Source organism: Pseudonaja textilis, chromosome 6 (genome assembly GCF_049901715.1).
Source record: "Pseudonaja textilis isolate UNSWEBS1 chromosome 6, rPseTex1.2, whole genome shotgun sequence".
Classification (NCBI taxonomy): domain Eukaryota; kingdom Metazoa; phylum Chordata; class Lepidosauria; order Squamata; family Elapidae; genus Pseudonaja; species Pseudonaja textilis.
In genome coordinates, this window is record NC_141995.1 from 56,297,511 (window position 1) to 56,323,974 (window position 26,464).

General features: G+C 40.8%; 1 protein-coding gene across 1 annotated transcript in view; it reads left to right on the forward strand.

The window, feature by feature from the left end:
• Nucleotides 1-26,464, forward strand: part of NFXL1 (nuclear transcription factor, X-box binding like 1) — a 56,774-nt gene that overhangs the window by 1,215 nt on the left and 29,095 nt on the right. Inside the window, exons 2-14 of the mRNA XM_087936615.1 lie at nt 2,598-2,774; nt 4,932-5,041; nt 8,353-8,486; nt 9,034-9,212; nt 10,187-10,348; nt 11,486-11,586; nt 14,176-14,290; nt 15,031-15,155; nt 16,872-16,994; nt 17,372-17,462; nt 19,723-19,843; nt 21,982-22,141; nt 23,158-23,249. Of these exons, the coding sequence (XP_087792741.1) occupies nt 2,598-2,774; nt 4,932-5,041; nt 8,353-8,486; nt 9,034-9,212; nt 10,187-10,348; nt 11,486-11,586; nt 14,176-14,290; nt 15,031-15,155; nt 16,872-16,994; nt 17,372-17,462; nt 19,723-19,843; nt 21,982-22,141; nt 23,158-23,249 (1,690 nt within the window). The remainder of the gene's footprint in view (nt 1-2,597; nt 2,775-4,931; nt 5,042-8,352; nt 8,487-9,033; nt 9,213-10,186; nt 10,349-11,485; nt 11,587-14,175; nt 14,291-15,030; nt 15,156-16,871; nt 16,995-17,371; nt 17,463-19,722; nt 19,844-21,981; nt 22,142-23,157; nt 23,250-26,464) is intronic.

The window sequence follows — 26,464 nt, forward strand, 5'->3', positions numbered from 1 at the left end:
TCTCCCCCCCCAAGAACGGGGCTGGAGACGGTATCCTGCGATCCCAAATAAAGAACGATCGATTGGTAGGAAAACGGGGTGGGGAATTTTCCTGCAGATTTTTTGGGGGGGATTTTTCAGAGTCTGTGGTCCGCGGGATTTAAAATGATGAGTTTGGTGGTCCCTGAGGTCCAAAATGTTGGTGACCTCTGGACTAGAAGACCTACAAAGTCCCCTCCTACTCTGATTATCTGTTAAATCAAATCAAATGTTTATCGTGGGTCCACAACATGGGGACAATGAAATTGAAATGAGCCTCCCTTGGTGGTCCTGCAGGTCTTATCAAATTAAACTTAATTGTGGTGTTTATGTTGTGTTCAGAAGTCTGACAACCCACAGATAAAAGCGTATTTTTCAGCCTATTCGTTCAGCTGGCTATAACAACTTGCTGCGGCCAACTCTCTGCAGGAGAGCTCAGGACTGTCCTGGAACTCAATTGGATGGCATATAAATATAACAAATTATATTATTGTTACTGTTACTTGTTTTCATTCTTCCAGGGAGCTCAGGACTGTTCTGGAACTCAGTTAATACTGAGTTTTCTAAATCAGGTTGAATGGTTTGGATCTTTTTTTCAGGGAATAATAATTTATCTCCTTTTATAGAAAAAGAGCCCAAGTGGGTGTAAAGTAAAAAGATTTCTAATCCGACTCATTTATATTTTTCCAGCTGATTAGTCCTGGATCTTGCTATAGGGAGTCCTTAATTTATAACCACAGTTGGGACTGGAACATTGATTACTAAGTGAAACAGACGTTAAAAGAGTCACATCCAATTTTACAACCTTTTGTAAGCAAGTCAGCAAATGAAGCTGGCTCCCCCCCCCCACTGTACTTGCTGCAAATGTTTCTTCCCCCCTATGGTCTTAAATGGAGATTGCATGATCTTGGGACATTGCAACCATTATAAATACAAGCTGGTTGCCAGATGCCAAAATTTTGATCATGTGACTGGGACACTGCAGTGGTTGTGAGTGTGAGGACAAGTCATAAGTCACTATTTTAAGCACTGTCGTAACTTTGAACAAATGTTAAACAATTGGTTTAAGTAGAAGACTACCTGTGCTTCTCAGTTGTTTAACAGTCTTTGTAATTTTAGTAGCTTCCAGTTTTGACTCTCATTCTTCCAGCGGTATAGAAATGGGAAAGAAACCAGCTTAGAGATCCAGTTCTGCATTTGCACATGGTAGTTATGGAAACGAGCAATGTATTTATGTGCTTGGCTTGCCACTTTTCAGCGCATTCCTTAGCTTAAAATTCGAGCACTGGTCATATATACAAGCCTTGGTAAGGTCACACTTGGAATGCTGCATCCAGTTTTGGTCGCCACAATGTAAAAAAGATGTTGAGACTCTAGAACAGTGGTGGCTAACCTTTTTGGGCTCCTGTGCCAAAAATTGTGCACGTGCTTGCACACTCGCGTGCCAGCACCCAGAAGGCAATGCACGTCCCCTACGTATGCGCACGTAATACCCACCCACGCCACCCCGTTACCTACACTGTGCCTCACAGCTGATTTTTGGCCAGTTTGAGGCCTTTTTCAGCCTCCCAAAGGCTTGAGGAAGGCTTTACAGGCTGAAAACTAGCCCCGGTTCATCACTTCCGGTATTTTCGGAAAAACGGGAAGTGATGAAATCAGCTGTGAGGCGCGTGCCTGCCCAGTGAGGTAAGTTTGCTTGCAGCTGCATAGGAGAACGGAGCTGGAAAGCAGGTTAGCGGGGTGGGGAGGAAATGGAGATTTTACAGTATCCTTCCCCTGCCATGCCCACCAAGCCACGCCCACAGAGCCAGTAGTAAAAAAAGTAATAGCTGGGTACATGTAGACCTTGTGCAAAACAGCAGAGTTCTTATTTGTATTACTTAAACATTGTAGCTTAGTTCCGTTTTTCAGCAGAAAGTTTATAGCTGGATTCTTGTAATGGGAAAGCCATGATTCCTGTTTTATTTTTTCCAAAATATGTCAAGAAAGGAAAACCAGGACGCTGAAGACGGAATTTCCCCATTTCTTTATACTCCAAATTAGTCTTTCTTGAAAAAGAGAGTTTCATGCATTTTTGCTTAGTTAAAATCCTGGATCCGAGCTATCATTGACTGACTTCCTTCAGATCTGCTTTCATCCGAAAGATTATATTCAAAGGATGATTTATTTCAGAATTTTGAATATTAGTGTAGTACAGTAAGAAATAGGAAATCTAACCATAAGGAGAGAGTAACCTTAATTTTCCTGGTCATAGATGCTTGAAGATAATTGAGATTACGGTATCTCGAGAAAGCTCACATCAAAAACTCTTTTTAAACTTTATAATATTGATATATAGATTTATTATAGGTAAATATTTACACAGAACTTTAGTTTATTGACCTTAGTGTTGAAAAAATAGGGTCTGGATTCATATTTCATGCTAAGCCATTATGTGGGTTGTTTGGTTTGGCCTGAGTATATTTATATACATAGTTACTGTGATTCATTCAGCAGTTGAACAAACCATTGCTTGTGTGTTATATGACACTAATTACTGTTTTTAGTTCTCCTAATGTATAGTATTATTATTTTAACAGAACTTGCATCACAGAAAAAGTTTGATGAAATTAAGAAGGCTAATCAAGCTGCTGTTAAGAGGCTTGTTGAAAATCAATTTAGTTCCTCATCTGATGATGATGAAGAAGATGAAGAAATTGAAGGAAAGCATGGACAAATACTGGCCAAAACATTTACAAAATATACTAATCAGACTGGTAAATTTTTCTATATTGGCTTCTCAGTTTTCATTTCAAAGAAAAACATAGCATTACATTAAAAATATCGCTTAGAGATTAATTTCCGTCTTTATGATAGAATATTACTTTGCTAGATTTGGAGAACTGCTGCTCCTATTCACATAGCCTAGTTAGCTAAACATATTGTGTCAACTTTTGCTTGTGTGTTTTGGAATAATTATGTAAAATCTCAGAATACTCTGCTCCTTCAAGGTGGTAAATTGTGGTTGGTGTTCCTCACAGTGAAATTGAAATTTTGCTCTTCTGGATGCAGGTTTGGAGAAGTGAATGATGATTACTCAAAAGAGATTTCTGTAGAAAGGGTTTTATCAATATATGAGGCACAAAGGCCTGCAAAAAGCATTGCCAAAACATTGGCCTTCATCACTCGACAGGCAAAATGTATGCAGTGCTGGCATTACTTTTCCTGGAAGTGATTGTCAAACAAAAATTTCCCCTCAAACCAAGTACAATGCACTTGTACCCAGAGAGGTTGCAAAACAACCTCAGGATAAAGGCAAAGGATCTGCAAGCCACTCTTGCAGTGTTAGACATTAGTGTTCAAGATTCTTACATTATGTAATTATTGAATACAAGGTGTACGCATAAAAGGATATGAGGGAGGCAGCCACTGTTCCCCAGAAAAATTGCCATCCCTCTTAGTTTTGCCAGTTATCACCTAGATAATCTAGATAGTTATTAGAATAAAACACTGCATTTCCATAAAAGACTCTCCTCTCCTCCATGAAACACGGTGACTGAAATACTGTAATATGCGGCTGCTTTCTAGGCTCCGAATATGGATGACTCTTTTTCTTTCTTTTTAAAAAAAATACTTTATTGGTTTTTTTTTTCTTTTTCTTTTTACATATCTCTATTACTTGATAAACAGTACTATGACATTTCATATACACATACACATATCCTATCCGATACAAACTATACATGCTATACCTTCTGTATCTATTATATACATTTTCTTTTTTTATTTCTATTGTCAATCCAATGATACAATTTCTCCCATATTGCATAATATTCTGAATCTATTTTTCCTTTTATTTCCATGGTCAATTTATTCATTTCCACGCACTCAATTTTTTTTAAATTACTAAACCCTTGGATGGTATGCAATCTTGCTTCCAATTGGAAATCCTTGCTGCTGTTAGTATATGTAACGTCAAATACTTTATCTTTCTATTGTAATTCCTTTTTATTATCCCTAAAAGATATAATTCCGGAAGAAAATCTATTTGACTTCCAATTAGCTCCTGTAACCACATTTGTATTATCTTCCAATATTTTTTTCATTTCTGGACATAGCCACCATGTATGAAAGAAGTTACCTTGTTTTAGTCTGCATTTCCAGCAATTTGGTTTTAAATTTGGATAAATCCTTAGACAATCTTGTAGGCACCAAATGTGGATGGCTCTTTTTCATTGAGGAAACATGATTTCTAGATTGTACCAGTAAATTCTGTGAGGGAATGTCCAGATACTTGTCCACGAAGTGAAGCTTAAATAAATATACTTTGTGAGAATGATCACACAGAGACACACACAAGTAACTCTATAATCGAATGGCTGGAGCAAGAGAAATGTCACATTTTGGAATGCCTGAGAAAAAGAGGTGATCTTGCCCCAATTGAAATGTGGCATGACTTGAAGCAGGAAATATTAATGATTTTAAACAGTTCTGTGAAGAGGACATTCTGTAGAATTGATTGGAACGAAGTTGAAAGAAATACTTAATACTTAGTGTGATAGACACTTCAAAAGAACACAAGTGATTTGTGATTCTACGGTTTCTAGCCCATAGAGGCCGAGGCAACTATCATACGGTATACCCTGGAAATGACTAGCATGGAACTCTAAAACAGGGAGTGTCAAATTCGATTTCATTGAATGCTGCATCAGGGTTGTGTTTGACCTCGGGGCAAGTGGCCATAGCCGTGGTGGACATGACCAGGGTGGGCATGGCGAGCTCGCCATCTTGCAGCATTCTGCCAGCGAAAATCAAGAGGGCCACACACGGGCCTTGAGTTTCGTACCCCTTCTCTAAAAGAACCTATCGATTACCCATCTGCCTTTATCTGCTAACATAACAACATTTTCACTAGAGTCTTTTTCTATTCAAAGATGGAGATGCAAGTGAGTTGGAGCGCACAAAGCAATATATGAATGATGCCTTTCAGTCTGGGGCGCTGACGTGTCTGATTTGCATTGCTTCAATTAAGAGAAACCAAGCAGTAAGTCTCTTACGTTGCTGTACTTCCTTTTTCCCTATCTGTATTCACTAACCTCTTGAAATACTCTTGGCTTCCAAAACGGAACAGCGTATCAGGATGCTTAGTTGAGAGTTCCCCTTTGGAATCTTCAATCAGGGCATTCCAAGTCTCCTTTTCTGTGGTGGGTACTTGAGTCAACCTGAGTGAATAGATTTCCTTATTAAATTTCTACAAACAGTTCAAATGATTAAATTTGTAAACACTTAGCATTAATAAGACTTGAATAAAAATCAAAACCGGTGGCATAGTTTAGGACAGGGATGGTGAACTTTTTTGTTGTGTGCTGAAAGCAATGCGCCCTGCGCATGCGTACGCAACACCCCTGGCCTGGCTTCTTACCTGCACTGTGCATGTGCGTGCCTCCCAGCTGGTTTTTGGCCCATTTGAGGTCGTTTTCACCTTCCCAGAGGCTCAAGGGAAGCCTGTGGAGCCTTGGAGGCTGAAAAACAGGCCTGTTTCGGCATTTCTGGTATTTCCGGAAGGCCCATTTTTGGCCTCCCGAGGCTCCACAGGCTTCCCTCGAGCCTCTGGGAGGGTGAAAATGGCCTCAAATGGGCCAAAAGCCAGCTGGGAGGCATGCATGTGTGCAATGTTTGGCTGGGGCTCCCATACAAATGGCTCTGTCAGCTCTGAGATTCAGCTGCCAAGAATGTTATAAGGAATGAAAGGAGGATGGAGGAGTTCGAAAGTTCAAGGTTATTTCGTATGTCGCATTAAGAAATTCCAGCTGCAGTTAACTGGTTCTTGTGATTAATGAAGTGGGAGAAGTGAGAGGAGAGAAGGTGGACTTTGTGAAACAAGCTGAAAATGACTTTCAGTTTTGGAAATTTCCATAGACATACCAGAGCTGTTCCTAATAAATCAGTTGGAGATTATGCTTGTCTTGGAGTGATTGATTGCCGTGGACAATTTCTGGATGCCTAACAGGCTCTGCATGTCACCTGTGGCGCGCGTGCCATTGGTTTGCCATCACGGGGTTAGGAAGTTGTCCCTTACCCCATCAACCACTTTCAGCAAAGGGCTCCAAGCTAACTGGCAAAGCCAGGCTTTAAAGACTTTCCAGAGGCCAGAAGGGTGGGGGTAGACCACATGTCTAGTGGTACAATGCTCCACAAGGTGGGGCCATAGCAGAAAAGGCCTTCTCCTTGACTCCACCTGCCAAAATTCCTTGACTGATGGGGTTTGTAGCAAACCCCTTTAGCTGGAGTGAATTGTGTAGGACAATCCCATTGGGACAAGGTGGCACCTCAGATACCCTGGACACATGCCCTAAAGGGCTTTAAAAGTAATAACCAACATCTTGAATTGGATTCAAAAGCAAATTGGCAACCAATGTAGTTGTGGAACAGCAATGCTATATGCAGATAATAGATAATCAGAGTTGGAAGGAACCTTGTAGGTCATCTAGTCCACCACCACCACCACACCTGCCTGAGCAGGAGACCCTACACCATTACTGACAGATGGGAGTCCAGTCTCTTCTTGAAAGTCTCAAGTGATGATGTTCCCACAACTTCTGAGGGCAACTTCTGTTCCATGGGTTGATTGTTCTCACTGTCAGAAAGTTTCTCCTTATCTCCAGAATAAATCTCTCCTTGTTCAGTTTCCATCCATTATTCCTTGTCTGGCCTACAGGCCCTTTAGAAAATAGCTTGACCCCTTCCTCCCTGTGGCAGCCCCTCAAATATTGGAGGGCTGCTATCCTGTCTTCCCGGTCCTTCACTTCACTAGACTAGTCAGGCCCAGTTCCTGCAACCATTCATTGTATGTTTTAGTCTCTAGTCCCTCATTATCCTGGTTGCTCTTCTCTCTACTTTTTCTAGAGTCTCAACCTCTTTTATAATGTGATGAGCAAAACTGGATGCAGTACTCTAGGTGTGGTCTTACTAAGGCTTTATAGAGGGGTATTAGTACTTCCCTTGATCTTGACTGTATCCCTCTGTTAATACAATTTAGGATTGCATTGGCTTTTTCAGCTGCTGCTGCACACTGCTGGCTCATATTTAGCTGGTTGTCCACTAAGACTCCAAGATCCCTCTCACAGTTACTGCTATTGAGCCTGGTTTCACCCAGTATATATGTGTACTGTCTATATGCACCGCCCTAAGGACCTCCAGAACTGCCTGTGTAGCTTCATTTTGTATCAGTTGTAGCTTCTGAATTCTCTTTAGGGGTATATATCCCCATTGGAACAATTGCATAAACCAGCCAAGAGATCAGTGAGGCATGAGTGACTGCGCTATAACAACTATAACAACCTTTAGTCATTTTATGTTCCCTCATAGAATTGGTCCACGTTTGTTATAATCACTTGGGAGAATTTTTAGTTTTGCTGATTTGCCACCAGTTTATCAGTACTTAAGAGCCGAGAACTTGGCAACACAAGGAAATAATAGCCATCAACTTAAAACAGGACAATCATAGAGTTATAATTCCTGTGGGAAGCTAAGCCATATCATTCACCTATAGTGTCATGAAAATCTTTAAAAAAAAGTTTTTAAGGAAATGTTTCTTTTCTTTAAGGAAAGCTTTTATAAATAGTATAATACGTCATTTGCATCAGAAATGCAATATATTTAAATAGTCATGCAATACAGGTAGTCTTCAACTTACGGCTCTTAAATAGAACCTTCTCATTATAATCACAGGTTGGGACGATTGTAAAATAGACACCCATGTGACTGACCTGATTTTACAATTGTTTTTGTAGAGGCCATTAAGCAAATGCAGTTGTTAAGTGAACCCTATGGGCTGGCTTTTTTTTGCCAAAAACTCAAATAATCATCAGTTTTCAGCAAAAGGATTGTAAATGGTATGTAGGCTGGTTGCCAAGTGACCAAAATGTTGCCACGTGACAGCTGGGGAGTGGACAGTGGCTGTCAGAACTTGAGAACTTGAGAACTGGGCTGTAAGTATTTTTTGTGGGCTCCATTACCTAGCTACCAGTCGTAAGTTGAGGTCTACCTGTATTTGGCTTTGCATTTTAAAATACCTTATTAAACACAAGTAGAGTAAGAAAAGTTTGGAGGGGAAATAAAGTAAGAAACTTAAACATTATTAATTTGTGGCTAAGACATCTAAAATATTATGTTGTCAGAAGTTGACGTTAAACACAGTTAATGTAGTGGTTGTCCCAGCCATTTAAACAACAAGGTATTTCACATCAGACAGACGGACAATCTTCTCTTAAGTTGCTTTATTTTTAAATAAATGTTACGGTTTTGATCAACGCATATGAAGGACTTGTAAACATATCCTTGTTTTTCTTCGAGGTCTGGAGTTGTTCTGGATGTTTCTGCATATTTCACATGCCATGCCTACAAAAGTGGGCGAAGGATAGCCTTTTCTTAGTATCTTCCCCTCTGACAGATGATGATTTTGGGAAAAAAGATTATCCATGGCCCTGGTAAGCTTTTAAGATTTCGTTCTGAAAGCTGGTTTATGCATTGGAGGGTTAAGATGGAGCAATAACTTTGAAAAGGAGCCTCCACTGTAAATGCTGCAATTTTAGCTTCAGTGTAAAGCTCCAAAGCTGATAAATGGTACTTTTATTTTGAAGTTTGTTGAGCTAATCTAGCACATCTTGAATATTGTACAAGTTAAGAATATTATCTCTGCGATACATTCACCAGGACCAATTCAGCCAAATTGTGCACAACCTTTGCCTTCTGTTCAGAATTGTTGGATCTTGAAAATATTTGTATTTGGCACACAAGTAATCTGTGAGTTTCTCCGTTGGTTAACGTTCAGTTGAGTTGAGTTTACTGTTCACAGTCTATCCATCGTATTTTTGGGAAAGGCTTTGGTAAGCGAACGTCAGACTGTATTGCTTCAATCATGCTAAACATAACAAATGTAACAATGCATCCTCTCGCATCATATGGACCCATTTGAGCAGATTAAGCAGGAAGCAAATACTACTGGATGTGACCCATTGTTTGTCTTCTTTTCAGTCCAAAATGCAGGTTTGAATACAAGCGATCTGAGATTCCTACTCGATACTACTGCTATTGTGGGAAGACTGAAGATCCACCTCTGGATCCCTGGCTGGTTCCACATTCCTGTGGCCAGGTCTGTGAGAGACATTTCAAACCTTCTTGTGGACACAGGTGTCTATTGCTTTGTCACCCAGGTATGTAATATTAAGGAGGTTATTTGTAAGCTATTACAAATGCAGAATTATATGCATGTAACGCCACCAGTAAATGAGAGTTCTCAGATTATAATCATTCGTGGAACCATTTTAGCTCATATATGCAACCAAGTGTCATCAGTACATGAGTTAATACATGAGATTAAAATATGAAAATATGACCTGTGTTAAGGTCTTGGGATTTAAGAGCCGACCAGCAGTGAAGCTGATGCAATATGGGCTGATGCAATAAGAATGAATCAGCATAGCATGGATATTTCCCTTTAAGACTGGGGATGGTTTCTATCCCTTTAAGAGGTGTTTATATAAAGGCAGCCATTAGAGGGCATGTTCTCTCTCCTTGTGTCTGGTATTCATTGCAGAGTTCTCTGTGTAGAGTTAAGAAGATTGCTTGTAAGGTATTTTGCCTACCACGTATATGTCTATAGATAAATCACTGTTAAATGTCTAAGTCTCTGTGTGCTGTGTTTTGCTCCTGGGTTGTCTCACAATAGCAGTCACGCTGCAAATGCTCTGACACTCTGTAACAATTATGCAAGTTAGAATAGGGTGAGATATTTATAATGAATTTTTTTTCAGCTGCGAAGATTTCCATGGCCTATTTTGTTAATTAGTAAAGTGGCGTCTAGGCACCTCAGATTAGCCTGGGAGCAGGGAGCATCTCACCCAAACATCTGTTAAATTGCAAACAATGTCAGTCATAGGTATTCACCATCATTTATAAGTGATGTCCAGAGGAAGGAATTTTACATTGTGACATCGTTTGCAGTGTGGCATCATCCACAAATAACATCAATTCCTCTGGACATCAATTCTAAAATACAGTCGACTTGTCTGTTATTTCCAGTGTTGGTGTGCATTAGAATTCTGGCCCATGACATCTGACGTGTATCAAATTGAGGTCTCGCCTGTATTAGTACATTAACTTCTTGATTTTGTCTTTTGCTCCCTAGGTCCTTGTCCACCTTGCCCAAAGATGGTCATAATAACTTGCTACTGCCAAAAGGCTAAGCCATTGCCACGGAGATGCAGCATGAAAGAATGGTCTTGTCAACTGCCCTGTGGGAGAAAGTTGCCCTGTGGGCAACACAACTGTGGAAATCCTTGTCATCCAGGTACAAATTGTACTCTTCAAAGATTTTGTTTGGATAATTCCTCATTCTGTTACATTATGTTTCTTTTGTCGCTGTGAGTTCTGAATAGATTTGATGGCTCACAAATGGAATAGAATAGAACAGACTAGAATAGAATGAAGAATAGATTAGATTAGATTAGAATAGAATAGAATAGAATAGAATAGAATAGAATAGAAGAAAGAGAATAGAATAGGAGAAAGAGAATAGAATAGAATGCCGAATAGAATAGAATAGAATAGAACAGAATAGAATAGAATAGAAGAAAGAGAATAGAATAGGAGAAAGAGAATAGAATAGAATAGAATAGGAATGCCGAATAGAATAGAATAGAATAGAATAGGAGAAAGAGAATAGAATAGGAGAAAGAGAATAGAATAGAATAGAATAGAATGCCGAATAGAATAGAATAGAATAGAATAGAATAGAATAGAATAGAATAGAATAGGAGAAAGAGAATAGAAAAGGAGAAAGAGAATAGAATAGAATAGAATAGAATGCCGAATAGAATAGAATAGAATAGAATAGAATAGAATAGAATAAGAGAAAGAGAATAGAATAGAATAGAATGCAGAATAAAATAGAGTAGAATAGGAGAAAGAGAATAGAATAGAATAGAATAGAATAGAATAGAATAGAATAGAATAGAATAGAATAGAATAGAATAGAATAGAATTCTTTATTGGCCAAGTGTGATTGGACACAGTAGGAATTTGTCTTGGTGCAAATATTCTCAGTGTACATAAAAGAAAAGAGATGTTCGTCAAGAGTCAAGAATCATAAGGTACAACACAATAGTCATAGGATATAATAAGCAATCAAATCATATTAGGAAACAGTCCATATAAATCGTAAGGATACAAGTGACAAAGTTACAGTCATACAGTCGTAAGTGGGAGGAGATGGGTGAAAGGGAGGATGCGAGGATTAATAGTAATAGTAATGCAGACCTAGTAAATAGTTTGACAGTGATGAGGGAATTATTTGTTTAGCAGATCAAAGGAATAAAAAGTCTCTTATTGATGAGGTTTTCCCTTTCCCCTAACCCTCAATGGGCATACATTTAAAATGTTCTCTTTCCATGCTGGTTCCTGATCATTAGTTTCATCTCACTTTTAGGGGATTGCCAACCATGCCCTAGAGTCAGCAAACAAAGTTGTGTCTGTGGTAAACAAGTAGCAGAAAGACAGTGTGCAAGTCCTTTATGGCAGTGCGATGAGGTAAGTTTCTTCATAAACAGCAGATTTGTTTACAATGTTATTAACTATCATAACAACCCCCCTACTACATTGGCCCAAAGAAAAGGATGCCTTGACATTAAGAGCAGGGGTTTTAAGATTGAAATAGAAAAAAAATATGTTCCAGTTCAGATGTTCAGGAAGTCGGTATGACAATTGCAGTGTGACTTGCTGGCACATACGTGCAGAGAATTTGAAATCTCAAATTCAGAATAGAGCTGGAAGGGATCTACTAGTCCAATTCTCTAGCCTAGTAGGAGACCTTATACCTAGACATGTTAAACTCAAGGCCTATGGGCGAAATCCAGCCTGCAAGATGCTTAGATCTTGCCTATGGAGCTGCCCCGGAGACAGTGAGGGACCGGCCCCCCACTGTTCTGACCAAGGCTTCCTGAGGCAGTAACAATCACACGTTGTTTCCAAAACCGCCCCTTTTTAAAATTTCAACGGCTGTGAATGATATGCATTCACAACCCGTAATGAGTCCCAAACAGTTTATGAATAGTCCAACAGAAGTCTGCCACAGTCTTTCGGGATAAGGCTGATAAGCACCCACCTTTATCTCCCTTGAAATGCTGCCAACGACTAAATTGCCAATTAGCTGTACAGGGCCAAACGGAGCACAAAGCCAACACAGAGCTTCAGAATTTAAACCGACCAGAACTAATAAAGTTGCTTCCTGCAAAGGCTCATGTCCCTTTGCTTCTCCTTTATATCTTCTGGGAGGGGGCCAGTCATCTGCCAGCCTCACTTCCGAGTCACTCCTTTTGTCTTAACTGTTCTTGCCTTCTGGCAGCTCTGTGCAAGCGCGCACTGGGAACAGGCTCCCCCTGTTCCTCTGCCTCGCTGCTGTCAGATTCTGGAGGCTCCGGATATCAGCACATAACTCTCAGATGGCCCTGGCCCCGTCTCTGTGTCGGATGCAGACCCCTCATCCGAGCCCTCCCCAGACTCCTGGACTGGCCCATGTTCCTCCCTACTGTCCGACTCTGCTGCCATCTCCATTGCAGAATAAAGTTGGGGCAGCCTTTTGAGTGCCCCGACAAAATCCTCCACAAGAGGCAAGTCATCAGGCTCCCTGGCGGGAGGGGCGGGGTGTCACCTCATGAACCTCTGTTGGAGAGGCACACGGTGTAAGTTCGGCTGCTGCCCACTTCCTTGGCAAGGCCAGGCTGAGGTGCTTAGCCTTTAGCCGGGCTCCCGGCATGGCGGGGGGATGTAATTGTAAGCCTAGCCCCGGCTATGCCAAGGAGCAGTGGTTGCATCTGGGCCCAGGGGCCAAGGAGAAGGAACGAGAGGGACGTGATGGCTGAACTGCCTTCTGGCCCGCTGCATTCGGGTTTTTCCTTTGGTTGCTGGCTGGGGGGAATTAAGGCAGCAGGGGCCGGTCCCCTCGCTGTCCCCAGGATGGCCCAGAGGCCAGATCTAAGCACCTTGTGGCCTGGATCTGGCCCATGTGCCTTGAGTTTGACATGTCTGTCCAGCAATATAACTTAGGATCTAGAGTTTTGCCATCTGTTTTTTTATTCCATGATATAGGACGGGTCCCCTCAATCCCATTATTTCCCTTCCCTTCCCATTAATTCCCCACTGGAAAATTGTTTATACTGATTGGGGCCTATAGGACTGTAGCCTAGTGAATATTAGCAGATCAGGTCCTGCTGTGGTGCTTTAAATCATTTATTTCTATGTTTTTTTATCTCTCTCTCTCTCTCTCTCTCTCTATATATATATATATATATATATAAACACATATATACATGTATATATACATATATATATGTATGTATATGTGTGTTTTCTTAAGTTTTCGTGGGTATTTATATGTATGGTATTCAGCTTTGTTCGGGTATTTTCCCATGTCATTATAGTTGTGCTTTTAAAGTTGTAGCAACATTTCGGCAACGTATCTATCTATCTATCTATCTATCTATCTATCTATCCATCCATCCACCCCACTCATGCATCATCACAAAATCTCCAGAACCGTAAAGCCTACAAACTTGAAATTTGGCACCTATGTTCCTCTTGACTTCTAGGTGCTCACTAAGAAAGGATTTTTTGAAATGGCCATCAGGGCATTAGTATTTCGTATATTATTATTATTAACACGCTCTGATGCTAAGCAGCTCTACTCCCCCTCCCCACCTGAAAAGAAATCTGTTCCAAATGCAAAACACAAGCAGAGGAGAGGGGTTTCACTTTCAATTTTAATTTCCCAGCACCAGGCAGCTTTAGTACAGAACAGTTGAGCTAAGCCACGCCCAGGCTCCTTGCTGTCTCCTTGCTCACACAGCAAATACTGTTTCAGTTTCCAAACAGCCCTCAACTCTCTCTCTCTGATGAATACCAATGGATGCTGATAGGCAGAGGCAGAATTTTTGTTCCTTATTTTCCTCCCCCCAAACTAAGCCCAACCACATAGTTTTGTAGCGAAGCACAGGTATCGAACTAGTTCTTTATGTGCTAATTTATTTGGAGAACTTGCTTTTCTTCTTGTAGTTTGTTGAATTATATTTGAATAGTTTCTGGGTCCCTTACTTGCCATTGCTATGCGTATTTTCTCACAAGATTTGTGGGCGAACCTTGTCTTGTGGCTATCACGTTTGTGAACAAATTTGCCATCGCGGCTCCTGTGGAGAATGTCCCAGATCTGGGAGAAGGTCTTGTCCTTGTGGGAAATCAAGTAAGTTTCCTTCTCCGCTGTCTTTTTTATTCACCATTAAGTAAGTTGCTTAATACAATTTTCCTCAAACAGTTGTGATACAAATTGCATTAAGAACGAGCGAAATACAGAAAAATGAAAGTAGTTAAAAAGAACTGGGTTATTGAAAAGTGGCTGTAAATGATGCCCAACACCTCTGCCTGGAACTACTTATGCATCTGATTAGAGGTGTAAAAAAAATCAAGATATTCAAAACACCACCATGTCTAGAAGCAATATATGTATGTATGTATGTATGTATGTATATTTAAGTTTTTATTTTATTTTGACAACAAACATTTACAAATACAAACATAAAACATCAATTACAACCATCTTTCCATTGTACAGTGTGTCGGTTGGTACATATCTTTTGTGTACAACATCAGTCTTTCCTTTCAAAATACGTTATTAAAATTCATATTATGTAAATCAACTAAACATATTAAACTTATTAGACTCTGTTTAAACATTTATATCATCCTTTTCGAGCAAAATTCAACTTTACAAAACCTAATTCATAGTGTCATTTGTTTCATTGTAATCATAGCATATCATTACATTGTCATATCACGACTATAACATCATGATATTATAATATAGTTTATGTTAAGAAATTTCTTGGAGATAAATGCAAAAACAGGTGAAAACACAACCTTGCGTTTTTCTCTGGGTATTAAACAGCAGCAATTTGTATGGTTTCAATTTCGCTTTTATTTTAGAATTTTCTTTGCCGTGTACTGAAGACGTGCCTACTTGTGGAGATAGTTGCGACAAAGTCCTTGAATGTGAGATTCATAGATGTTCACAACGCTGCCATCGAGGTGCTTGCGAAATCTGTAGACAGGTTAGCAATTTCTTTCCCTTTAGGTTCTTTTGAATAGATTTGCATGGTTTTGTTTTGAAAGATGATCTTTCAGTGGTATATTCCTGAGGCACTGAATTCTGTTTCCAGTACACAGCTGCTTCTCACGGAGTCCAAAAGCTTCTTCCTATCTCCATTATTTCTAGGTGTGATCCAATAGGCTTCCACATCTTGTAATTTCTAGTTTCTTTTGCCCAGAACCAAGGTAATTCCCAAGTAATTAAGTGAAAATGGCTTGGGGAAATGTTTAGGCCAAAGGTCTTCAAACTTAGCAAGTTTAAGACTTGTGGACTTCAACTCCCAGAATTTCTGAGCTAACATGACCGGAGGAGGAATTCTGGGAGTTGAAGTTCACAAGTCTTAAAGCTGTCAAGTTTGAAGGCCCCTGGTTTAGGAGTATATTTAAATGAGGCTGATCCAAATATAGGTAGTCCTTGATTTACCTTCATTTAGTGACCGTTCTAAATTATAATGACACTGAAAAGAGTGACTTATGATCATTTTTACGACCATCGCAGCATCCCTGTGGTCCCTTGGTCAAAATTCAGATGCTTGGCAACTGACTCATATTTATAACGGTTGCTATATCCCAGGGTCATGTGATCATTTTTTGTGACTATCTGAAAATCAAAGTCAATGGGGAAGCCAGATTCCCCAATAGTTGTGTTATTAACTTAATAGTGCAGTGATTCATTTAACAACTGGGATAAAATGGGGCAGAACTCCCCATTAAACCTCTGTCTCACTTAGCCACAGAACTTTTGGCCTCAATTGTGGTCGTAAGTTGAGAATTACCTGTAATGACATTCATACTGAACAACACAGGAACCGTGTCTGAATAACTGGTTCACAATCAGTAAAAGGGGATCCGAATAAGCGTTTTCCCCCCCTCAGAAATTGAGGTAACTGAGAGATTGTTCCAAAATATTATATTGAGGTAAATAAATAATAAATAAAATAAAATAACTATATAGATAGCAATAGCACTTAGACTTGTATACTGCTCCGCAGTGCTTTTGCAGCCTTCTCTAAGCGGTTTTACAGAGTCAGCCTCTTGCCCACAACGATCTAGGTCCTCATTTTACCCACCTCGGAAGGACGGAAGGCTGAGTCAACCTTTAGCTGGTCAGGATCGAACTGCTGGCTGTGGTCAGAGTTAGTCTGCAATCTTGCATTCTAATTACCGGGAAGGAAAGAAGGAAGGAAGGAAGGAAGGAAGGAAGGAAGGAAGGGGAGAAGAGAAGAGAAAGGAAGGAAGGGAAAAGGAAGGAGGGAGAAAAAAGGAAGGAAGAGTAGTAACAATAGCACTTAGACTTATACGCCACCCCTTTACAGTGCTTTATACACCCCTTTACAGCCCTCTCTAAGCAGTTTTACGGTCAGCCTCTTGCTCTTAACTGTCTGGGTCCTCATTTTACCCACCTCGGAAGGACGGAAGGCTGAGTCAACCTTGATCCTGGTGAGATTCAAACCACCAAATTGCAGGCAGCCAGCAGTCAGCAGAAGTAGCCTGCAGTACTGTACTCTAACCACTTAATTATATAGATTTTTTTTTCAGTTGTGAGACTATTTTAACATCCTAATTTTTTCTCTCTAAAGTGTTATTTTTACACATCATCCAATTTGTTATCAGTTGGGTAAGTAGTTTTTGACATGCATACGCTAGCTTTAGCTTTTCTTTCCATTGTACCTTGATAGGAAGTTGAAAAGCAGTGTCGTTGTGGAAAGCATACGAAGCAAATGCCCTGCCATAAACCATACCTCTGTGACACCAAGTGTACAAAAATACGAGATTGTCAGAAACACCAGTGCAAGAGAAAGGTAAATGTTGCACATTACTACTGTGTTTTAGTACTGTATTTTAGAAATGTAATGTTTAAATTTGTTTTGGATCTATGAAACTATGTGATTGCATGCACGAATATGCTGAAAAAAATACAAGGGAAAAAGGAAGAGGAGGAAGAATATGTTAGGAAAAGAAAAGACAAGATAACCTTTATTGTCCCTTTTTTCTCTGTGAACACACTGGCACACATTAAAAAATGAAATTTTGATGCCTGTTCTCAAAAGAATATATATAGATAGTTGCTTAGAATGAAGTCCTGCTATACATAATAGCATTTACTCAGGGAAATCTGGATAGATTTGCAATTTCTTATGGCAATCTTTAAATTTGAGGATTTATGTATTTGATACAGTGTTGTCCTGGAAATTGTCCGTCGTGTGATCAAGTCTGTGGTCGAACATTAGGATGTCGTAATCACAAATGTCCTTCAGTCTGCCATAGAGGTAAGAATGAGCTGGAAATCCTGCTAACAGATAACGGATAATCAGAGTTGGAAGGGACCTTGTAGGTCATCTAGTCCAACCCCCTGCCCAACTTTTTAAACTAAATGGTATCTGACTCCTTGCTTGCAGTTGCAAAACATTTCCTGTATATAATCACAGATAAGTCAACCTTTGCAATTCCAGCCAAAACACCATGAAAGTGCATCATTCACAGATTGACCCCTTGAATTTTTAACTGCAGCAACTGGTAGGAAATTGCAAACAGTTATGTCATCATTTATCAAACCACACTATTTTAAAGAAATAGAATAGGATAGGAATAGGAATAGAAACTTTATTGACACTTTAAATGTACACTAATCAGCATACATAAAAATGAAATTTTGTTTCATTCAGCTCTCAAAATATAACAATTATGCATTTATCCACATACACATATATGACACGGAGAAACATCACAGTTTAGTTTGGATACATGGCAGTGAAAAAAAAAAAGAATCCTGTGAATTGATAAGACAGTTGTCATAAGGAACTAAGCTGTTATAGAATCTAGTAGTCCTGCTATAGATACTTTGAAACCTCCTCCCAGAGGGGAGCAACAGAAACAGACCACGAAGTGGGTGTGTGGGGTCTCTAACAGTGCTTTGAGCTTCAAGCGCATGGCGCTTACAAGCAGTATCCTGAATAACGGGAAGCGAGCTTCCTATAATCTTCTCGGTTGTCCTTACCACTCTCTGTATGGACTTTCTATTTGAGGCCCTGCTACCAACAAACCAAACAGTGATGCAGTTTGTTAAAATGCTCTCAATTGAGCCTCTGTAAAAATAACCAGGCCAGAAGGAGAAAGTTGCGTTCTCCTCATCTGACAATTGATGAAATGCAAATATTGGTTTGCATGCTTCGCTAAAGATAACGTATGAAGAAACCAGGTCAGCTATGGCTTTAAAATATCTCAGCTCTAATCTGCAGATAAGCCAAAGAATTTTGGGGGTGTATTTTGGAATCTAAAATTCTGTCCTTTCTGTAATAAGGCCCTGTTTAATAGATGATTGTTCCTGAATAATTATTGATTGAGATGCATTGTAAGTATATCATAAATAAGCGCTGAGCCATCGCACCCCCTTTAATCATTTAACTGATGATTGTTCATGAATCATCATTGATTGAGAGGCATTGTAAATATGTAATAGATACCTGTGGTTCAAAACTCTGAAGGAAGGCCTTGTATGGTGTTGAATATGTGTCTGATATAATTAGTTACTTTGATCAGGAGACATGAGGCATGTTAGCTGCCAGTGACTTTCCAAAGTTTGTTAATTGTCTCATTTCAAAACTGGTTATTTGTAATGCATATTATAAATTAGGTAATTAGGACTGCAGAAAAAAACAATTACTACCAACCTCCCTTCCATCGAGGACCTATACACTGCACAAGTCAAAAAGGGGGCTGTGAAAATATCTACAGGCCTCTCACATCCTGGACATAAACAGTTTCAACTCCTACCCTCAAAACGACGCTATAGAGCACTGCGCACCAGAACAACTAGACACAAGGACAGTTTTTTTCCTGAACGCCATCATTCTGCTAACAAATAATTCCCTCAACACTGTCCAACTATTTACAAAGTCTGCACTACTATTACTATCAGTCTTCTCATCACTCCTTAACACCCATCCCCTCCCACTTGTGACTGTATGACTGTAACTTTGTCGCTTGTATCCTTACGATTGATATTGACTGTTTCCTAGTATGATTTGATTTCTTATTGTCCCCTATGACTATCATTAAGTGTTGTACCTGATGAGTCTTGACTCTTGACGAATGTCTCTTTGTTGTAATGATGAGGCAGTTGAGTTGTTTGATCATGATCAACTGAATCATGATGAACTTTATTGGAGTCTAGTCTTGCATTTATACACATTTTTAGTTATCCTCAATCATTGGTTAACTTTGGTCACTGCTTAACTTTCGTTACTGTTTAGCATAGTAAATAACACAATTAATTATCTCTAGTTAAAGTCTAACGTATGTTTACTTCCTCTCTCTAATCCTCCTTTAGATTAGTGACTTTGTTTGCCTGAGTTGTATTTGCTTGTAAACATTCTTTATCTGAGGTTTGCCATCCAAGATAGGAACATTCCTGCAATTACAACCCTACATCTCTTTTCTTTTATGTACACTGAGAGCACAAATTCCTTGTGTGTCCAATCATACTTGGCCAATAAAGAATTCTATTCTATTCTATGCATTACGTTTTAGGCAGCTGCTATCCATGCCCTGAAACTGTGGATGTGAAGTGCAATTGTGGCAAAACTGTTCTCAAAGTACCCTGTGGGAGAGAACGTACCACCAAGCCCCCCAGATGCAAAGAATTCTGCAGGTTAGTGTGCATTAGCTTCTATCCCAGGGCAGCAGCTCTTTTGAATTCTGCTATATAGTGCAGTGTTGGTGCAGTGTTGGGGGTTTTCGGTTCAATGTGTGGAGTGTGAAGGATGTGTGTTCGTGGTTTATTTTCATGGCCATGATGTGCACTGAAGATGGTGTTTGATTTTGTTGTACGAGGTGCAATGACAATAAAGTAAAGTAAACTAAATTATTTGTTTTATTTATTTATTTTAAATTAAACTTATAGAGAGTACAGTCGCTTAGTGACCGTTTGAAGTTACAATGGCATTGGGGAAAAAAGTGACCTATGACCATTTTTCACAGTTAGGACCATTGTAACATCCCCATGTTCACGTAATTTACATTCGGATGCTTGACTCACATGTGTGACGGTAGCAGTGTCCCAGAGTCATATGGTCCCCTTTTGCGACCTTCTGACAATCCAAGTCAATGGGAAAATCGGATTCCCTTAACAACCTTGTTCCCAATTGAACAACTGCAGTGGTTCATTTAGCAAACGTGGCAAGAAAAGTCGTGGCGTGGGGCAAAACTCACTGAACGAATTTTCTCCCGTAGCAACAGAAATTTGGGGCTCAATTGTGGTCATAAGTTGAGGACTACCTGTGTTACAAATTGTAGGAACTTACAAAAGTTAGGAACTTTTATTTCCAGATTTTAGTTAACTCCACTGCAGCCGATAGACACACAAGCTTTGTATTGCTGTCCTTTTGTGCAGTGGCCCCCAACCCTTTTTGTGCCACGGCAAATGTGAGTTGTGAGGATACCTGATGAACCAATAAATGTACTTTGTGATGGACGTCTTTTTGAGTTAATCTATCTGCATCTGCACAGCTTAAAAATCCACTACTGTGCAGAAGACAGAAAAGTAAAAGATGGTTATCTCCTAACCCATGTCGTAGCGAGAGAAAGCAGCTGCCATGAGTTAGGGAGTTCTGGCAAAAGTGAGGAAAACTCCCCCAACCCATCGAGGGTCAAATTAGTGACTAATCGGGATTACAGATGTGGCCACGTGACATGAACTACATTTCCCAGGATACCTTTAACTACATTTACCATCATGCATTCCCTTAAGGGGACAGCTCATAATTCCTAAGTAACTATCCAATTCTCGTCGACTGGCTGGGACAGCACGCAATCACAATTAAAGTGATGGGCGCTCCATCACTGGAGGTTTTTAAGAAAAGACTAGACAAGTGACGGCTAACCTTTTTGTCGTCGTGTGCCGAAAGTGTGTGCGCGCACGCTCACACATGCCTGCACCCATATAGGTTGCTTGAGCAGGGGGGTGAACTAGGAAACCTCCAAGGCCCCTTCCAGCTTCTCTTCTCTTCTGTTCATGGAAGTATATAAATGGAATGACTGAAGGAACCAACCAGATGCGTCAGTGAGACATAGCATGCGATCTGAGAACAGTGGACAAGTGTTTGGGATACACCCTAGCAGAATCTGCACGGCAGTCAGGCAGGCAGGCAAAATATGTGAGATAAACGTTTTTGTAGCTTACACTCAGTAAAACAGATACACTGTGCTAGTTAAATAGTTTATTCCGGTAAGAGTTATAGCATAGTCAAAACAGTCCATGTATCATTCACTAGTTCAGTCCGTCCGGGGATTATTCAGTTGCAAAGTCCAGTGTCAAAAAAGAGAGGTCAGTAAACTTACAAATATCAGTCCAGTGATATATCTCCTCGCAGTAGAGATATGAAGAAGTCAAACCTCCTTTATTCCTTCGACGTTCAAAAACTCAGCAGTAGGGAACACGCAGTTAGCAAATCATCAATCCAGCAAACCAGCAATCGTCAGCAATCCAGCAGGTTCTCCTGCTCCCTCTTATGGCGGTTTCACAACTGCACCCAAAATTACATGCCTTGCAGTTTAAAGTGACACACACTTAAACTTAACTATTATAGTTTATATATATTATTTTACCCAAACTACGTTAGGTAACCTTGTTATTCCTAACAACAAGGTTTCGGTAAGACATGTTCTTTCAGTTAGTTCTTTCAAACTATTTCAGGCTCTATAAATTCTAACCATGAATATGCATCATGCCAAATGACTATAGCGATAAGTCAAATCGTTGGGCTAATTTCTTAATTTTTCTTGTTCTAGGCAGCCACCAACTTGCCATCACCTTAGCCGAGAGAAACACAGTTGCCATTTTGGCCCTTGCCCTCCTTGCCATCAGATCTGCAAGAAAGTTTTGGAAAAGTGTGGCCACTTGTGCCCCGTTTCTTGCCACGACGAAGCCCTTGTAAAGCAAACTGACTTGGTGAGACAGACGCTCGTAACATACTCAAAGTGTCTTCTACTCTTCTTAGGAAAGAGGGTTTAAAAGCTCAGGAAAAAAAAAAAGCTTGCAAATAGAGATGTTGTGGGTTTGCTGGCTTTAGAAATTTGAAAAGTTTTGTTGCTCTCTTGACCCACATTGTCTCATTTCTGCTACCGTGTTTCCCCGAAAATAAGACCCTGTCTTACAATTGTTGTTATTTTTTGCCACCAAAAAAGGCACCAGGTCTTATTTTCAGGGAATGTCATCCACTGACTTGCATGCGTTGCTCACGGCCTCCTTTTCATTGTGAGAGGCCTTCAGGAACTACTTCTTCTGTGGCTGGCAAGGCTTTCCTGAAGTCCCCTGCAGCCGATAACAGAGCTCTGGATCGATCTGGAGCTTTGTTCTCAGCTCCAGAGGCCTTCAGGAAAGCCTTGCCAGCCTTGCCAGCTGCAGAAGAAATGTGCTGGCAAAGCAACTGTCAGGATGTGCAAGGCCTGCCTGTGACTGTCCAAAGGTAAGTAGTAGGGCAGCTCCACCCCCCATTTCCCACCTTAGCTTAATTTTTACCTGTACACTCTGGAGTGGGCGGTATCTTAATTGGGGCTTATTTTGGGGGTAAAAATGTAATAAGCTTAGGACTTACTTTCAGGGTAGGTCGTCTTTTCGGGGAAACAGGGTAGGTAGCCAAGATATGTTTTCACTTGGCGGGCGATGTATCGGCGCTGACTAGATTGTAGGATGTAATGAATCGTGAGTCTTGGATGGATGTTGGAATTACCCAAAACATCAGATAATAACTTACTTTGATATAGTTTGAAATGGAGAACTGTGGAAGGGGAAATGGAAAGCTACCTTAAGTTATTGAAGGAGCGTGGATGTGTCCAGATGGAATAATGCACTTGTGATTCATCATCACAGCCTGCTTTGAACTTAACGATTCTGTATTAATTTCAAATAAATCAGTAAAGCCAAACTTAGTTGGACTTATCTGTTGATTTTTTCCCCCCTTATAGCATCAACCCGCAGGCCCCTGGGAGCAGCCCACCGCGCCTGCTTTTATCCAGAAAGCACTGCCTTGTCCTCCATGCAAAGTCCCGATACCGACGTGAGTTATTTTAACTATGTTTAGTTGTTTTGCTACTTCCAACACATAGAAATACAGGTAGTCCTCAACTTACAACAGTTCGTTTAGCGAGCGTTCGAAGTTACAAAAACACCAAAAGTGACACGATCATTGTTGTGATGACCCGGGTCGTGGCACAAAGGCAACACTGTCAGATAATCAATAAGAGTCCCTTTATTATCTCCAACTTTGCCCCCAATGTCCAGGTTACCTTCTGGCTGGAGAAAAACTCTCCCAGAAACAGCCTTTGACTGCAGAAATTACGTCCAAAACAGAGTAAACATAAACTGTAACTTAAAAGTCCAAACAAGCCAAAGCGAAGTAATTAGTTTAGCAGAGCAGGAGCAAGAATTTCAGGCTTGAAAGCACGGCAAAACTCACACAGTTGGGAAGACACCAGGAACACAGATAAGCCACAACAATACAAGATAAAGTCACGTTTGCCCCCAACAGCCTGCCGCCCACAGCTTGCCTTTTTTTATACAACTGTGTTCCCAGCTGCAGCTAATGAAGGGAATCAGGGCCCTTTCCTCCCCCGTAAGCCATGTAACCCATTTTGCTCTCATCTTTATTCCTCCCTGTATGCCCTAGGATGAAAAGGGGGTGGGCCTGGGTCTTCCTCTCAATTCCCTCTCCCTTGTTCTACCTCTCCCCTGCTCTGCCCAGCCAGACTTTGCCCTTCCCCAGTTTCCTCCACAGCCAATGGAGCTACACTCCCACTCCCTGTCAGCTGTTCAGCTTCCTCCTCGGATTCAGATTCCGACAGGGGCATGACAGTTGTTCACATTTACGACTGTTGCAGCATCCCCATGGTCACGTGATTCAAATTCAGATGCTTGGCGACTGGTTCATATTTATGACGGTTGTCCTGTCCCAGGGTCATGTGATTTCCCCCTTTTGTGGCCTTCTAACAAGCAAAGTCATTGTGGCAGCCAGATTCACTAAACAATTGGGTTAGTAACTTATCAACACTCCGGCATTTCACTTAACAACTGTGGGACAAAAGGTCATAAAATGGGGCAAAACTCACTTAACAAATGCCTCACATAGTCACATAAATTTTGGGTTCCATTGCGGTCGTAAGTTGAGGATTACTTGTACATAGTAGAGGTAATCTTCCACTTAACAACAGTTTATTTAGTGACCATTCAAAATTACAACAGCACTGGAATCAGTCCCTTATGAGCATTTTGCACACTCATGACCATTGCGGCATCCATATGACTCCTGACTCATATTTATGACTGTTGTGGTATCCCAGGGTCAGGTGATTCCCTTTTTGCAAATTTCCAACGAGCAAAGTCAATGAGGAAGCCAGATTCACTTAACAACCGTGCTACTAACTTGGCAACTGCAGCCAGAGAAACCGTAAAATGGGGCAAATCTCACTTAACAGACATCTCCTTTAGCAACAGAAATTGTGGGCTCAATTGTGGTTTTAAGTTGAGAACAACCTGTATTGCAGCTTAAGGTAAAGGTAAAGGTTCCCCTCGCACATACGTGCTAGTCATTTCCAGCTCTAGGGGGCAGCGCTCATCTCCGTTACAAAGCCAAAGAGCCAGCGTGTCTGAAGATATCTCCGTGGTCATGTGGATAGCAGGACTACACGCCAGAGGCGCACGGAACGCTGTTACCTTCCCACCCAAGCGGTCCCTATTATTTTACTTGCATTTTTAACATGCTTTCGAACTGCTAGATTGGCAGAAGGTGGGACAAGTAACGGAAGCTCACTCCATTACGTGGTGCTAGGGGATTCAAACTGCCAAACTGCCAACCTTTCTGATCAACAAGCTCAGCCTCTTAGCCACTGAGCCACTGCAGTTTATTTGTGTTTAAATGGGACACAATTTATGAAGGCCAAACTGAACGGGATGAAGTATATCCATTCCAGTTTTCTCTTACCAACAGTCCCTGCCTTTTTTCTGGTTTTAATTTCAGCTTACTCAACCACTGTAATTGCTCTTCCACCTCCGCAGGAGTTTCTTAGGAGCTACCAGTCTGAAAGTAATCAGAAAGTTATTTGTTCACAAGGGTGGAGTTACAGGCAGGGGTGGGATTCAAATTTTTTAACAACCGGTTCTGTGGGCGTGGCTTAGGTGGTCGGTGTGGCTTGGTGGTCATGTGACTGGGTGGACATGGCTTGGTGGTCATGTTATTGGCCGGGTGTGGCCAATTCAATATCACTCACATCGAGGCACGCATCTCCTCGCCTGGCCTCTCATGGCTGTGGGGATGCTGCAATAGTCGTAAGTGTGAAAAAGGGTCATAAGTCACTTTTTTCAGTGCCATTGTAACCAGTTCGCACCTATTCACTAGAACTGGTTGTTAACATTCTAAGCAGTTCACAGAACCAGTTGTTAGAAGAAATTACTGGCCTAATCCTGTAAGAAAGGCAGGAAGGAAACATTCTGGTGTTGCTTACAGAAACTGCCTCTCCATTGACCCTTATTACATTCTTGGCAGGACTAGACTTCCTGTCTCAGGAACTTCTCTGGAGTTTTTTTCCCCTCCTTTGCTGGTACTTTGCTTGTGTGGAGTGACCATTCAAATTTACAATGGCACTGAACAAAGTGACTTATGACCATTTTTCACACTTATGACTGTTGTAGCATCCCCACAGTCATGAGAGGCCAGGCGAGATGTGTGCCTTGATGTGAGTGATATTGAGTTGGCCACACCCAGCCAATAACATGAGTACCAAGCCACGTCCACCCACTCACATGACCACCAAGCCACGTGCACCACCTAAGCCACGCTCACAGAACCGTTTGTTAAAAAGTTTGAATCCCACCCTTGCCCTAGCTCCTGCCAGTCTAGCCGTTCGATAGCATCAAATGCGAGTAGGTAAATAGGTATCGCTTATGTGGTAAGGTAATAGTGTGCCATGATATGTTGGCCACATGATCTCTCAGAAATGTCTTCAGGTGGCACTGCCTCCATGCCCTTTGAAATGGAGATAAACACTGCCCCCTGCAGTTGGCAGTGATTAGTGAATTAAAATCCCCAGGGACTCCTTTTTTTTTTTTAAGAAAAACTTAGGCATGAAAGCTGACTGGATGAGTTCGAGCCAGTTGCTCCCTCTCAGCCCACCTCACCTCACAGGGTTGTTGTTGTGAGAAAAATACAGGACGAAGGAACTTTAGATATGTTCCCCACCTTGAGTTGTTTGTAAAAAAAGTAATAAAGGCAAGACAAAA